General features: G+C 31.3%; 1 protein-coding gene across 2 annotated transcripts; it reads right to left on the bottom strand.

Annotated features, from left to right (window-relative positions):
- Positions 1-494: 494 nt before the first annotated feature.
- LOC148611872 (zinc finger MYND domain-containing protein 19-like) lies at positions 495-15,279 on the bottom strand. 2 transcript variants are annotated; one of them, XM_088592839.1, is made up of 6 exons: positions 15,079-15,279; positions 8,503-8,669; positions 7,409-7,610; positions 7,038-7,104; positions 6,251-6,347; positions 495-5,747 (listed from the first exon to the last, which is right to left on the bottom strand). In XM_088592839.1, exons 1-6 carry the CDS (start codon positions 15,127-15,129, stop codon positions 5,630-5,632), a joined length of 702 nt encoding a protein of 233 aa, XP_088448965.1. In that variant the 5' UTR covers positions 15,130-15,279; the 3' UTR covers positions 495-5,629. The 2 variants fall into 2 exon arrangements, with proteins under 2 accessions (XP_088448965.1, XP_088448966.1); XM_088592840.1 differs by lacking the exon at positions 15,079-15,279 and adding an exon at positions 14,111-14,641.
- Positions 15,280-16,789: the final 1,510 nt, after the last annotated feature.

The raw sequence follows: 16,789 nt of genomic DNA, 5'->3' as shown, positions 1-16,789 counted from the left end.
TCTATGTAAGAAAGAGGCTGTGAATGAAACTTGGTATTAAATAGCTCACCACTTAGGTAAAACAAGTTAAAATTTCATTTGTTGAAAATAAACATTTCTAATTCAATTAACTGTCAAAAACCTCAATTTTCTGATATTTTACTGAAAAAATTCAAAACGCAACTAATGCCGAGATCATAATCCAATACTGTGAAAGTACTGTTATTCTTGGGGTACCAATTTTCATGGGTATGTTAAACCACAGAATTTGGTTCCCCACGAAAAGGGCATTTTCATGAATTCTGAAAACCTCAAAACCACAAATTCAAGAATCAACAAACTGGAGTTCCTTTCCTAATCCACAAAAATTGTTATCCATGAATTAAAGTACTTTTACAGTAGTGGTCATTTCAATAAGAGAAGACTTCATTGAGTAAAATTACTTTGTAGGATCAGTGAGATTATGACATGTTGCCTGATTCTTACCAAGGCTCACACTTAACAATAAATAACAATTTCAAATACAAAATGAATTTATTCAAACCAATAATATATATAAAGGTGTTAAATAAAATACTACAATAACTAAAGTATAAATAAAAGGTCATTCTGCACCTTCAGATACAAAACATATTGTGTAGAAATAAAGATGTTGGAAATTTATAAGGATTTGTTATTCTATATCTTAAGATAATACTTCAAATACATGAATATGCAAATTTTAAAAGATGAAATCTAAATGATGAAACAAGATGGACACAATAAGTAACACTTGCATGATCTGAACCTAAATATAATGCATTCAATTTATTGTTAAAATCCTGTGTACATGCATGTCTTTTGAAAACTTAAAATGTACTTCTGTAATCCAAAATAACCATAAGCACCAGTAATCAAGTCCATATGGACCTAATGAAATGAAACTTTCCTATAAGGCTTGTTATTCTCATTTCTGATTTATGTTTTTATCTGGAAATTCTTCAGTTGAAAGCATTGAAAACCAAAGACTTTATTTGTATCAAGTCAATAAAAAAAAAAACAACACTTTTTAGGCTTTTGAATTGGGAGTCGGGGACCCATTCTAGTGACATGACAAGATTTACAAGCCCTATTGTAAAGTAAAACTAAGAATGAAATTTTAACACAGTGCTATGAACACTTGTAGAATAGAACTCTGTCTTTGAAATTAGCTGTAAGAGAGTTGCTTCTCAAAGATCAGAACACATATTAAAGAGGCTACACAGATATAAAATCTTCCAAGGACTACATCTTGTATATTATCATTTTTTACTGTTTGGAATGCTGAACTGGAATGTTAAATATCTATTGCACTATACTTGTTAATGGCACACAACAAATAATTATGGCGGTTAGTCAAATACAACAATTTCAATAGGGTATTCAAAAATTATAAATAATACATGTTGTCAAGTGGCTCAAATTGAACGTAAATAAGAATAATGAAAGTGAACAATAGTCACGATGAAAAGGTAAAAAGGAACTGCATACAAATAAAATGTAAAAAAATGTTCTTTAACTTTTTTACGTTTTATATATCTTATATTTGTAAGTAGTTCCTTTTTACCTTTTAAACACAGCTATTGTTCACTTCCGTAATTCTTATTAAAAAATTAGCATCTTGAACAAAAGAACTTCAGAATGTAAAATGCCATGCATTTAATATGTTAGAACTTTTTGCAACTAAGTTGCAATAGTTTTTTTGCATACTTCCTCTCAGATTTCTAACATAACCTTTGAACAAAAATATACTGCAGAATCTTTGTCCATCAGCAAAATTTATTGAAATAAAAACCTGCATATCTTTCTCTTAAAATAATTTACCACTTTCATGTTTACTGCTTTACAGACAAAAACTGCTGATCAAATCTCTCGGTGTTAGAAAAACAATGTTTAAATAATTTATAATTTATCTTTGGAATAATTCTGTTACACAAATACTAAATAGCTGACATTCTAAAATGAATGAAATCGATCTTAGAATAACTTTCAATATTAAAGTGAAGTTAGATGTTAGTTAACACTGCAAACAAATTAAATATTAATGGCACAACAAACAGGAAAAGTTAATGATAGTCACAAGATATTTTGTCTACATTTTCAACAATTAATTAACTTATACACTACAGAATTACTGATTTTCCAAAAAAAAAAAAAGAGAAGACTGCAGTGAAATATTTTGTATAAAGAAGATAAAACCACTGAAAGGTTTTTTTCCTAATGGCTTCTATCAAAACTACATTTTAACAATCAGAGATCATCGAGATCACCAGGATTTTTTCCAAAAAACAGTGAATTCAAGGATGACAAACTTCGAAGTGCATACACAGCAGTTAAATTACTTCACAATTTGTTTTTTTTTTTAAACTGAATTATTACTCAGTTTAATCTTAAAATATATACAGGTGCTAATGGTATTACTGTTGATATACCTACAAAATAGCTAGACATTTTCTTCATTACATGGTTTGCATTTTGTACTTTTTTTAGATTGCCATCATGGTAATTAAATGAAAAAAAAAACAACACTTACCAAGGAGGCAAGAAAACACACAGGATATAATGCACCTGTATTTGAATTTTGTATGACTGCAAGTTTCACTCGATCTATATAACGGTCTTTAGTTTCTTTTAAACCACCAACATTTTTGATAAAAATAATTATAACCAAGTAATAACAAAATTGACTTGAGCATCCAACACAGGTTGATACCTTCAAGTACTTTTCTCTGTAAAAATCAGGCAGTGGGTGTCTTTCTATTAACTTATTCAAAATATTCCCTGAAATGCAGAAATGGCATTCATTTCTTTATTAATTGTCTGTAATACGAGTTAAAATTGCAATTTCTTCATCAAAGGGAGATAACTCAATCCCCCCCCCCACCCGCCTGCATTCTATTGTAACTTTGAACTTGCTTTTCTACATCCTTGAAGCATGAGTCATAATTTCTCAATTTTGCATGATTCTTACAGATTACAGAATTTACAACCACAGTCCAAATGCAAGCTATACACAGGCAAATGTGCTACACATGAGAATCCGATGGTTTGCATCATATGATTATTATATGATAATCACATGAATCAGTTAACATATGATTATTGCATGGTTATCGTATGATTATCATATGAGAATCATATGACCATCACATGTTAAATATTATACGATTATCATATGACTCGAACACCATATTATTATCGTATGAGGCACATTTGGCTCTGTATTCCATTCAAGATTTGGATCAACACGGTCTTGCAGTACAATTCATGAGACTAAATACATTTCAATCTAACTTAAATGAAATTGCACAACAAATTATATTAAATTGTAAAGCTCCTACAGAGACAGAATGGTTGACTAGCTAAGTTAAAGTTTTAATCTTGGCATTAGGTGGCTGTTAATACATGACTAGTTATCACACAAAATATTGTCAATTTGTCCTCAAAAATATCTACTTACTGAAATATGATTCTAGATTTTTTTTAGAAGAAAAATGTTTTTAATTCTCATTCAAGATAACTGTATCGCAACTTATTTTAAGGAGGTAGACCCAGGGTAAGGGACACAACTCTTAAAAATCATCAGAACGTTTGTATTCATCAATTTACATCAATCTTATGTAAGCATCAAAGTAACTTGGATTCATTTTATTCTGCTTCAATGAAAAGCTTGAGACGCTTTGGTGATATTAAATATAATACAAACATATCCCTGATTTCATGAGTTATGTCCCTTACCCTAGGTCTACCTCCTTAAACTACATTGTATTTACTTTCATAATTTCACAAGCAAGAAAAGCCGTGAAATTTTATTGCCACAAATAAGTATTTTCATGCTAGAATACATCCTTGCGAAAATGTTAGTCACAAAATTAAACAGCTGCCAAATTGGATTTACATCCTGAATCTTGAAATCTAATCAGTTCATAGTTCTATATTTCCTTTCTTTTACAAGAAGTTATGAGATTTGAAATCCAAATCTCATCAAATACTGTTCATACAAATATCAAAATGGAGAATATTTTCAAAGACAAATGACAAATTGTTAAAATATAAAGATGATTAGAAAACAACAAATAAATTAATTACTAATCAGAAAAATAATCATTGTATATTGCTAAACAAGATATTATATACATGTATATATATATATAACACCGAGAAGACGCTAACAATAAAACACATACAAGACAATAACAAAATATCGCATCAATAAGACATTAACAAGTACATATCTGACTCAAGGATTCGATGTTATTAAAAGCACATACACTGCGTATATTGAGTTTTATTGAGCTGAAGTGAACTTATTTCCATTTTCTTCCTTTAATAGCGTCAGTCTCTGTAAGAATCAGGCAGTGGGTGAAACATGGTATGAAAAACCCACTATTTTGAAAACAAGGAAAACGGACAAAATTTTTCCATATCATTTTGGTAAATTGAATAATGATTTCATTGAAATGCACTGAAAATTACATTTCAAGAGCAGACAACACTGTCAATTCCTCATTTTTCTAATATTCTATTAAAAAAATTCTTAGCAAATCCAATGATGCAGAGATCAAATTATGGTCTTTTCCAAGTAGAGAAAGCATCTTTGAATAAAATTATATTGTCATATAAGTGGGTTTTTGACATGCATGTTTCTGGTTTTTCCCATTTTGCCCGATTCTTACAAAAATTTGCACTTAATACAAATGTATACAAAGATTTCACAGCCTTGTTACTGTAATTCCCAGGTTCTACAGACAAGATTTTACAAGGCAACAAAAAAGGGGAAATTAGTGAAATCAAAAGCAACCATATGGTAAAACTTAAGCAGAATGGTAAAAAATTCTGAATTTCAAAGGATGAAAAGCATGTTTGGCTCTATTTTAAAATTTATCTTTGACACAAGTTACATTTCTACAGAAAAAAATCCAAGAAATTATATCCTATATAACAAAAAAATAAACAGCAACTGTAATTTTTACATGTGTTTTATCATAACTTTTGAACTTAAGTATTTAAAGTTCCTAATTCACAGCTCACAACTTTTGGAATGTATGACTATAGCAACTCTTTCAGTATTTGTATGTTCATAACTAATTATAAAAGGTGCTAAAGGGTTTAAAGTTGCATTTTAAATGCAGATTTTATAATGTGTAAATGCTTGGTAAGAAAATGGAATGTTCACAGTTTTACAGTGATAGAAACTTCATACAAGCCCTAGATCAAGCTTTTCAGTATTCAATGGTTGACAACAAAACCTAGCAGTGACATGAATCACTTTAATAATCAGGATTAATAAAGAACCAAATATAATGACACTTAACTTGGCATTTTAGCCATTAAAAACAAAAATCTTACCTACTAAGAGTTAGAATAGAGATTGTCAACATAGATTTTTACCATCTTCTTATCATGCACAAGAAAATAGGTAAGCACTGTCATAGCACAAAGATAAATAATTTAAAAAAAAATGGATTTCATTAAAACAAAGTACACATGACTTCTTAAGAAGTAGTGGTCTCTATCTTCATCATTAATTGGGAGATGAGCTGATAAATGCAGTAGTATTTTCATTAACTTCCTACAATGTTCATGAAGAGTACACTCCCACTGGTTTTGATATCACAGATAGGGACCAGTATCATCTTTCAGGTAAACTGTCTGTGTCAGAATCTGGATCTTGAGCTTGCCGTATTCTCTCAATACAACTAATTTTGTGTACAGGCCAATCCTGCTGCTGACAGAATGCACCACAATACCTGTAATTTGCATTCAAGGCATTAAAATAACCATAATAATAAGAGTGGTAAGTATACTGGGACGATTTTAGTTCATTTTTGTTAGTCTGGAGGTTCTGTACAATTCTGTTTTGCTTTTGTATCAGGGCTGATAAAAGCTTAGAATTCAGTGCATGTCAAACTCCAATCTACCTTAAAAATAAAGCTGCATCAGATGTCGTGATAAGTAAACCTAATGGTCCAAGTCTCATGAAACAGGAAGTTGATATTGGACAGCAACCATAATAACTTACAATGTATGCCATATAAGGTAAAAGAAATCAATCCATCCATTGAGGGTCGATGTAACAGTAATGAAATAAGGATGGACAAAATGGGAGATAGACACATGGATAAGGTGACCACTCACTCGTTGAGAGGTGATATAATGAAACCTACTATTTATTCTCTTCAGTAAATACTTGGAAGACCTACCAATACTTCATTCTGCTTTCTGCAGGAATGTTTTAAATGAAGTGACATACCTGACTTGTTGACAACGCCCACAAATACTGAACTCCCTGATATGTTTTTCCATGTTTGTACATGGTGGATAGTGACACTCATAGTAAATACTGTCTTCTGTAATAGAGAGAAAAAAATACAATTTAAATATATTGTAACTAACTTTTAATTGGACTTTTTTTTTATTTAAATGCTTTTTTTTTTCTTTAAACATCACAAGGCTTCTTTCATTTATTGATTCTATACTAGCATTCCCTATAGACATTTTTTGGGAGGGTGTGGTAGCCCTGCCCTTTTTTATAGGTTTAACAGTGCCCTGCTCTTTTCCATAATGTTCCCTGTAAAGATTATAGGGCTTTCATGATGTGCCTTCACATGTTAACTCTAATATGCTAAGGAGCCCATTTTTGACCTGGATAACTCTGCCTTTTTCAAATACTTTAGTGCTTTATCCAACTTATTAGGTGGCCACAACAAACTTGAGTATCATGATTACTCAAAATGTTTTCATTGCGTCTTGTCCCCAGTCATTTTGGCACTCACTGATTTTCTGCACCGCATTTGCAGAGGTACTTTCCCTTTCATCTATTTAAAATAAGTGTGGTGACCTGCAGACCAAACAAAACCCACAACGACAAAGACACCGAAAACAAATAATGGAGTAAAATTAAATCTTCCAGTACTTCAGACTTCAGAGTATGGTTACTGTGATAGTACAATTGTTTGTGGGGTACCAATTTTTGTGGTGTTTAAAGCAACAAAATCATACGTATTAATAGTTTAGAGATATCATGATATATGACTTACCTTCCAAATATACATCATGTCCATTGCTGTCATAAAACTTGTGTTTCTGGATTTCTAAAGGAGATTGCTGAAACCATAAACATAGTATAAGAGGTTTACACAGTCTTGAAAAGCTTTAAGGGACATTACATTTAAACCAGTCTCTAATGACCTCCCAAGGGAGAGTAGTCATGGTAACATAAGACAGATGGTTTTAATGTAAGGTGGATTTTACAAAGAATGCACAAAACATATTTTAATCATAGTCTTTTTAGACATATCACTGCTAGATACTCCTAGGCCTATATCAATATTCTATATCATGCCCTTAGGCCTATATTTGTAAATGTATATCATGCTCCTCCTATGAAATTAACACATATCTAACTTACACATTCCAGTGGAAGACCATGGAGCTGCTGAATAGCTAACCAATATAAACTTTGTTCTCGAGATTTTGTTGATGGTACTTCAGCAAGGTCAGCTGGGAAATCTTCAGGGACTAGAGTCAGATTATCTAACCTGTTGTCAACGGTAACACCATTAATGTGGATGACTTTAAATCCTGGTGCTATTCCACCTTTATATTTCTCCCTAACAAAAGAAAGTGCACATTCCCAATTAGATGCAACAAAACAAAAGTATGAGATACAATGAAAAATAAAACCTGTCTAAAACTGAGCCCCGGTAATATTTTCGTTCCACAAGTTTCTCTCAAATATAACCCTGGGTCACCAGTGACGTCTTCTGTCTTTTGATTGGACGAGGGTATATGATGTTATTTTATTTACTTTCACACTTTCCAATATTCAAATTTTAAAAATATACGTTAAAATATTTTTTTCAAATTACTTATATCATCTTTCGATATAAATGCACAATTACAAAGATAATTAAAATAATCTCATCTTTGTTTTTATTTTACTTCATAAGCGGCAATTTACTTATATATTGTGCATATCCGCCACTGGTGACCTGAGTCTATATTTTAGCGATCCTAGGGTCACTTAGAGTATTGACCAGGGAACCAGTTTAGTCTAAAACAAGTTAATTATGTCATAGTACCAAACAAAATTTTAAGAAATTATAGAGAACCAACCAATAAAATACCTGATAACAAATAACATATAGAGAACCAACCAATAAAAACCTGGTAACAAATACAATTAGAACTCTCCAAGTTATTTCAATAAGTACATGTATATTTTGCATAGATTTAATTAACTTTACTAAAACAATATTCTTCTAAACAAATTAAATGGTGCATTTTTCATGTATGATGGTTATTAGTTTTGTGTTAATTTCAGAACGTCCAATGCTAAAGCTGCATAATATGCTTTCAAATCATTAGAATGTTGAATACTGCATGTACTTTGACTTTTAATTGTCATCAAAAAAGAGGGTCGCATTGTACAAATGTTAATGTTGTGATCAAATGCATGTACATGTAGAATAAACTGACAAAATGTTCAGATACAGTTCTCACCATAGCAAATTGTGAAGAGGTTGCAAGGAGGATTTCCCTTTAACTATGTCATATACATGGGCATAAATCTTAGCTCCATTACCATCCCGGTCAATATCCACATGGGCTTGGAATCCATAACGTTGAATTAAAGAAACATCCTTCTCATCAAGCAATGCATATTTAATCTGAAATATAAAAATATAACAGTATAGATACTAAGTTTATATGTTCAGTGAATTCCACTTAATCACATACAAAATGTACATGTTCATTACATAGAAACTCAAAGAACAAAAACATTTCCCATCTTACCAAAGTAAAAAAGATCCTCTTATTTGCATAACATACAAGTAAGACCAAAAATTAGATAATTCTTCTTGAACTGCATAAACATTTTTCAAAATTTACAGTACTCAAAACTGTACCTACATGTTAATGGGTTTAACAACAATACAGTTTTAGTGAAATACCTCAATTTTCTAAAGAACTTAGTTTATACAGTATTTTCTCTTTCTTTTAACTAGACACTACAGCAGAAATATAATTAGACATGATAAAAAAATATGTCCCACTTAAACATTGAAAACATTTAGGTATTTTCCCTTAAAAACAGAAATGATAATTTCTGTTAATAGCATATTTTCTTAGGCTATGCGATTAATAGGAAACCACTTTATCTGTTATTGACGTCCTTTGCATCAAACAATATACACTAAATTAAAGACTTCAATGTGGGTTACCAATTTACATGTGTAACGTTCTAATAAGATAGCATATACTACTGACAAAAAAATGGTGAAGTTCAACAGGCTCAAAAGTAGGAAAATAATAAAAAAACTTCTCCATAAAAAGTGGTACACATCTTCAATATGTTTATAGTCACAATTCAAAGTTTGAATAATTGCTTTTATACTTTTTGTGTTACAGGTTACACAAGGTAGATACTTTCAACAACGTAAAGTGGCAAAAAAGTTAAACATGCTCAAAAAGCATGAAAAATTAAATTTCTCTGAAATAGGAGATGCACTTCTTAAAAATGTACATGTATCAACTATCAAATCACTGATCAAACAAATAATATTGCATAAATTTTTGAGTTACCGATTACTCGAGTAAGTACCCTTAAACTTGATGATTTGATGGAGCGGCTACCCGACCTGCTTACACTGTTGGTAACCCAGATAAAAATCTCTGTAACAGTCTGTGTATAGTGATAAGAATATAAAATTTATCATTTGCTCTGAGTAACTAAACGAAACCAACATCTAACTCTCAACTTCCAATAAATTAAAAAAAAATAAAATAAAATGTAAGGTAAAAACATTCAGTGGTAGATCAAGCTATTCTGAAACAGATAAATCGACTGACAAGCCACTGGGCAATCCACTGATTTCCAATATTTTCTATAAAATCTTGAATCAACCAAACTATTCCAGCCTAAGGGCAGGCAACTCAGCTCCCCTCTTAGATGCAGACCTGCCTATAGACGATATTCATGTACATGCACAAGTATCACCAGGAGGATGAGTTAATAGAATGATCTTTTTCCCATAAAAATCATTTTACTTAATGTAAGATTACAGTTTTTAAGGATCAATTATTTAGGGTAAAGATCTTTGGTATGTCATTTTCCAAGTACATCTGTGTAGGTACAAATATGTAATGTAAACCATTAACCAATTTTCCTCAACTTTGTGAGCAGGAAAAATGTGACAACCCTTTTTCAATACATGTATGAGTATTATAACAGTTATTATACACATATTTTTACAAAGCTGTGATTACAAACGAACTTTTACATGTACCTGTAAAAAGTAGACTGAAATGGAAGGTAACCAAAATATGTAACATGCATGAGGCTTTCCACTTTAACAAGTGTAAGATTTATCAGAAACTTTCTACCAAAATAATCAGTTATACGATATAGAACATAATGTAAGTTTATCTAAATTTGATATGCTGATCAATACAGACTCAGATAACACAAATCACATTGACATAGTACAGAACACACCTTAATCGTATCAAAATCTACCTACTGAAATCAATTAGATGGTTCAAAGTTGGTGCACGATGGCTGATTATTTTACTTTCTGTATATAGAAAAAGGATATTTAAACCACTTACATGCAAACTGAAATGTTCAAATTATGCACTTAATGATCTAAATTGATAAAAATTAGAATAAGTCAAAAGATGAAAAAAACCTACTAGTACAGTTTGTGTATTAGAAATTTTAATGGCCAATACTAGTCTTTACTTCTATGAATACAATGGACCAACTCAAAAAGTCAGACCTACTTATTAATTTAACTGCAAAGTAACCGTTAAAATCATGGCTATCTACTGTACATCAATGTACAATGTAAATATAGTGATCACCTGCATCCAGGATATACATGTACATGTATCAATACAAATTTGGGACACTTATTTAACAAGCCTGTATACAAAACATTCGTTTCTACAGAGTATAACACAGCCCAGGGATGTCAGTAGTATTTTAAATAGCAGGAAAAAAAAGAATAAGTAGCAGGTAGACTGTTGAAAATTTTGCAAGAGTTCACCCATTTTTGAAAATAGAGTAGCATTCAAAAGATGAGCAAGTAGCCATCAAATCTTGCCAGTTGACGGCTTCTATTGACATCCCTGGTACCTAACCCTACCATCATAGATGTACCTTGTTGATGAGCCATAATTGCTGTTTAAACCACCATTAGTTTTATTTTTATTACCTTGTAAAGACCCTCAGTAATTTTATTTAATTTTTGAGTTAATTCATTTTTAATTCATAGCCTTAAGTACAGGTCTGTACAGTAATCAGTTAAATCAGTGTTCATATTGTAACTGTACAAGTACATGTATGCTCCATGTAAATGACTTTTACTAGTTTCCTGAACAATTTGAACAATATGTACATGTAACGTTTTTTATCTGAGCAAACTTGTATGTTTATTACAACATGTTCAATTTTCCTCCCTAATTCAAATCTTATCCAGTGACCCAAATTATGAACAAGGAGAGCATTTAAACTTTATTTGTCCCAAAACAAACAATGGCTTTATCACATCTACCTAAAACACACAATTTTTAAATTCCAAAAGTGAAATTGAGAGCCACTTTGTTTTGATCACAAGTATTAAAACTTCAATTTCATACATAATTCCCCATAGTAATAGGCAATTTTTTTTTGTAAATTTGTCATTAATGGTGGGGAAAATAATCGTAATACAATCAATTTAAATAATCATTTTGTGTAAAACTTACTAAACTGCTACAAAAAGGTAATAATTTAAACTTACATTTTTCTACAGTACCATGTATACAGTAAAACCTAACTAAACCAAGTCTCTTTTGGATTGTACAGTGGTTTCTAATTAATCACACACCTGTTAATGGCATAAAAACTTGAAGAACAAAACATTTCCCATCTATACCATGTAAAAAGATCCTCTATTTGCATAACTTAAGGCCAAAAATAGAAAATTCCTCTTACTTGCTTAAAATTTTTTTCAAAATTTACTAAAAATTGTACCTTAAAGGGTAAAACTATACATTATTAGTGAAATACATCAGTTTTCTAATGAAATTTGTTTTTACAACATTTTCTCTTTCTTTTTAGTAGACACTAAAGCAGGAATCTAATTAGACAGAGGGAAAAAATATAACCCCCTCCACTTAAACATTGAAAACATTGGGTACATGTACTTTCCCTTGAAATGACAATTTCTGTTAATAGCATATTTTTTTCATACAAATAGGTTATGAGATTAAAAAGAATCCATTGTATTATTTGTTTGGTTTAGACAAGATTTTGTTCAGTTTACCCAGATTAGTAATACAGTTAAACCAATATCAAGGACCAGTGTTCTGGGGTGTTTCAAAATTTTAGGTTTTCATGGGAAAAAATGAAGATTAACTTTCAAACAGATGAAGTTCGCCTTCCAGACTTAACAAACCCTTTTTAAGCTTGCCAAAGGGGAAGTGGAGCATAATAAACAATTTTCCCCAACCTAACTTGCACTTTCCCAACCCCAAGGTGATGGGAAAGTGAAATCCAAGAACACCTTATATGGACTTCAAAAAGTGTGAAGTTTAAACAAGTTTCATGGTATAACAAGGTTTAAAACTATCCCAGAAATAATAATATATACACAGGTTTAAATGTACTATCATAACAATCATTGGAAAAGGGATTCAAAATTTTTAATTTTTCATTTCAAAGTTGTTTTTCTTACTTGTAGCACATGGACTGACGATTATAAGATGACCAAAATGATTTACAAAATTTATAAAATAATAAATACTAAACAAGAAATTAATCACACAGTACATGTATGTTAAGGCTTTAAATGATATTCTAAGATTCCACTTTTCTGTAACCGGGGGCAAGTGCATTTACATGAAGTTGTAGTAAAGTCATTTATTATGTTGTACTTTCCATGTTTGGCATGTTAAAAACCTGATTTTTTTTTAAATGATTAAGTTTGAAAAGCAACAGAATTTAATTGTGGGAAAGTAAATTTCCATTCGGCATTTTCCCAAAAACCTATATTTTCCCTAGCTTTATATTAGTGTTAGAAACTGAATTTTTTTGTCAACAAAGACCCATCATAATTTTACATAGAGAGCACTGTACATTTTAAAGCAACATGAGCCAATTCCAACAAAGACCTGCTTGATTTTACATTGACTTCATCGGTAGGTTTACTGCTAATTTCTTTCACTGTAATATATACATGTACATGCATTTTAAGTGATTCCACCTGCAATGAAAATATTCTGAATTACACATGAAAATGACATGGACAGGTAAAAAGACAGCTGTTGCAGAGACTGATATTCATAACCCTCTTCCTGGCTTAAATGTACAAAATTAATTTGTAGTTGGTACATTTGTGCGTACAAATGTAAGACTTACAAAAATACAAGAAAAAGCTCCAGTAAAACAGGATTGTGGATGAAAATAAAATAGGAGGCAACATTGTTACATGTTTACAGAAAACTAAATAATGGTAATTTACATGTATTATTATCAAGTTAGCTTTACCATGTGATCAGTGGATTTAAGAACAAAAACAATATTTATCTTCAACAAATAAAGATTTATGGTCATAAAAACAGATCAGAACTAAATCTCCTTATACTGTTGTTGTTAGCAAAATATATTTGATTTTTATCTTATATTCATGAAAATGAAAAAGAGATTAAAGCTTAAATGACAATCAGTGCCTTAAGAAGGACATTCAGGTACAAAATGTACATGTATTTATTTTATCCTTTATACATGCAAGCTTTTATCTACATTGTACTTAATTCAAGACTTTATGATAGCAGTGTTCACCCTATAAGATGAACAGATAAAACCCTGGTAACCCCTGAATTTCTTTATAGCATTTTGCATATAAATATTATACATTGTACTATCACATTTGTGTTGGACCCTATGGGAAGTTCTTCTCTGATAGTGTCCTGGTAAAAATATAGCATCTGGGCAATATGATGCCTTATGGCACTGGGAAATTCACTGGACAGTCACCTTACATTGTACGTAAAAACTGTACAATATAACACTATATATTTCATAAGCTTTTATGTACAAATGTACATGTGCAAATGTACTTACCATGGGATACAAGTCTCAAAACTAGACACTCATCAGTAAAAATATCATTTATCCGTCTACCGCATCCAAATTTCACCATTATTGTAAGCATTTTAACTGTTTTCCATATAATTATGTTTTAAGTATAGCAAATCGAATTATCCACCTAAACATAATGTATAAAATCAATTACTGCCTGTGAGTGTCATGTCTAAATGTGACAAACAGCATATGTTTACCTGGATCAGCTGTTCAGTCAGGTATATTGATTAATGAGCTATTGGTACCAACAGCTGGGTTTATTCCCAGTGTCTTTGTCCCCCATCTTATATCTTATTAATGATTGACAATAAATGATATGTACTACAATCCCTTTGTTATTAACCTCTCCTATATTTTTTAAGAAAATTAATATATTTAAATGTACATGTATGTATGAAAAAATAATACAAAACTTGTAATTAAATAAGAAAAAAAATGTTTCAACAGTTCTTACATTGTCAGGGCAACTTTTAATGATTTCACCTAACAGATTATAGTACAGTGTAGTTAAAAATATGAGTAAGTACAATGTACATCAGAAATGCATGTATCTTATTAGGACCACAAAGTTCTCTTTTGACTCAACTGGACACACTACCTCAAAAACAACTGAAATTAGAGGAAATAAATCCATTGGTCGTATACAAGACAAAAACTGATCTAACGAATAAAGACAGATGTTGGTCATATATGTTTAAAACAATAACCAGGACTCAAAATTAATAAACTGATATTTAGCGGTTCCTTTAACTATCCAAGATAAATTAAATAAATTGGGAATGAAAAGTCAGATTGATCAAGCAAATGTAGGTGAACTACTACAACACGCATCGAAGCATCGCATTCAATTTCGGTACAACATAAATTTTGACATCAACAGATCAGTCAACAATGTACTACACGCCATACTTCTGTTCCGGTGAAAACGGAACAGCAGCAGTACTCACTTTTCCGCCCGCTCTTCCTAATCGTATGACCCCAAGTTTCAGTCCTGCCATGTGCTTAATTCGTTTGATGCAATGGACTTTGATTTGAAATCGAAATATACTCCCTATAGTGTTTAACGTAACGAAACTATTCCCATTTTCTTCACTATCCCTTTCCACTATTGTTGTCGTTGTAAGACCACGTGGGAAACTGCAGGTCGATTGACCAATGAAAAGGAGTAGACATTTAACTTCCGTTATAGGTCAGAGGTCATGTTTACATTAGACACGTGCTTCAAAGCACATGGTTTCAACGGAATTAACTCTTTTAAGTTTATCCTCCCCAATTTGTATATAGAAAATAGTCTTATTTTATTGTAATTTCTTGAAAAAAATGTGATATGATGTAATCATTTTCCGTCAGTAAATATAACAATTATATAGTGTTTCAAAATTAATCAATTTAAAATCTATATTGATTAAAGAAAAAAAATAGGATAGGGACTATCAAATAAACTGAAGTCCGTAAAAACTACATAAAAGATTGGATACAACATTGAGGAGCTGAAAAGTATACACAAAATCGAGCAGCATGATATCTTACATGTCCAAACATCTATACAGTCTGATGATTTTTGTAAAGAGAGTAATCAAGGGAACCAAGATTCTAGCGAAAATCAAAAGAATGCAATCCAGGGACAAAGACTAAACAGGGAAAACAAACACACACAACAAAGAATATGAACTAGCCAAAAAATAAAAGATATATATATATATATATATATATATATACACGCATATACATATACAAACGTCTCAGATTGTAACGACTCTATTCGCTACACTGCTCCATCGGATCAAATTGATACAGGGAAGATATGTAAACGTATAGAAAGGTCTGAAAAATTCCCAACGATGTTAGAACAGTCAAATTTGCGATGCAAATTTTTGGTCGTTCCCTCCGCGGAACTCGAACTCGTACCGCTGTGACATCCATGGCAACACCGCCTGCACAAATTCCAGCGCCCTAGACCACTCTGCCAGCTAGGCTATATAAAAATATAGCTTTCGCTGGCCGGGTCGTTCCTCCTCGTAGGATTAATCTAGGGCTGTAACGTAGTACATGATGTATGGTAGTAAGGAACAGTTCATTTAGATGTTATTATTTAGGATAGAGGATCAAATTAATGATGCATGTCACAACAAATCAATATTATACAAACGTCTCAGAATGTGACGGCTCTATTCGCTACACTGCTCCATCGGATCAAATTGATACAGGGAAGATATGTAAACGTATAAAAAGGTCTGCAAAAATTCCCAACGATGTTAGAACTGTCAAATTTGCGATGCAAATATTTGGTCGTTCCCTCCGCAGCACTCGAACTCGTACCGCTGTGACATCTATGGAATCACCGCCTGCACAAAGTCCAGCACCCTAGACCACTCGACCAGCTAGGCTATATAATATAACTTTCTCTGGCCGAGCTATTCCTATATATATATATATATATATATATATATATATATATATATATATATATATATATATATATATATATTATGATGATACTTAAGCATCTTGTGTTAAAAGTTAGCTATTTTCAATCCATATTAAAGTCATTTATATCAATGTTAAATAATATTCTACAGATATAAATTTTCTTCCGCGTACAAGCTTCATGAAGAATGTTGGATTGATATTTTATGGGTAATATCACTCTAAACTTAT

The sequence above is a fragment of the Perna viridis genome, chromosome 7 (genome assembly GCF_037379345.1).
Source record: "Perna viridis isolate PV_CMFRI_1.1 ecotype Kerala chromosome 7, ASM3737934v1, whole genome shotgun sequence".
Lineage (NCBI taxonomy): Eukaryota > Metazoa > Mollusca > Bivalvia > Mytilida > Mytilidae > Perna > Perna viridis.
The sequence above is the reverse complement of the archived record's forward strand: the minus strand, read 5'-3'. Positions and strand labels throughout refer to the sequence as shown.

Coding starts and splice junctions, on each gene's coding strand:
- LOC148611872 (XM_088592839.1), bottom strand. CDS start 15,129: ATGGCAGGACTGAAACTTGGGGTCATACGATTAGGAAGAGCGGGCGGA. Junction 7,105..7,408: donor ATGGTCTTCCACTGGAATGT/GTAAGTTAGATA, acceptor TTATGGTTTCAG/CAATCTCCTTTAGAAATCCA. Junction 6,348..7,037: donor ACATGATGTATATTTGGAAG/GTAAGTCATATA, acceptor TCTCTATTACAG/AAGACAGTATTTACTATGAG.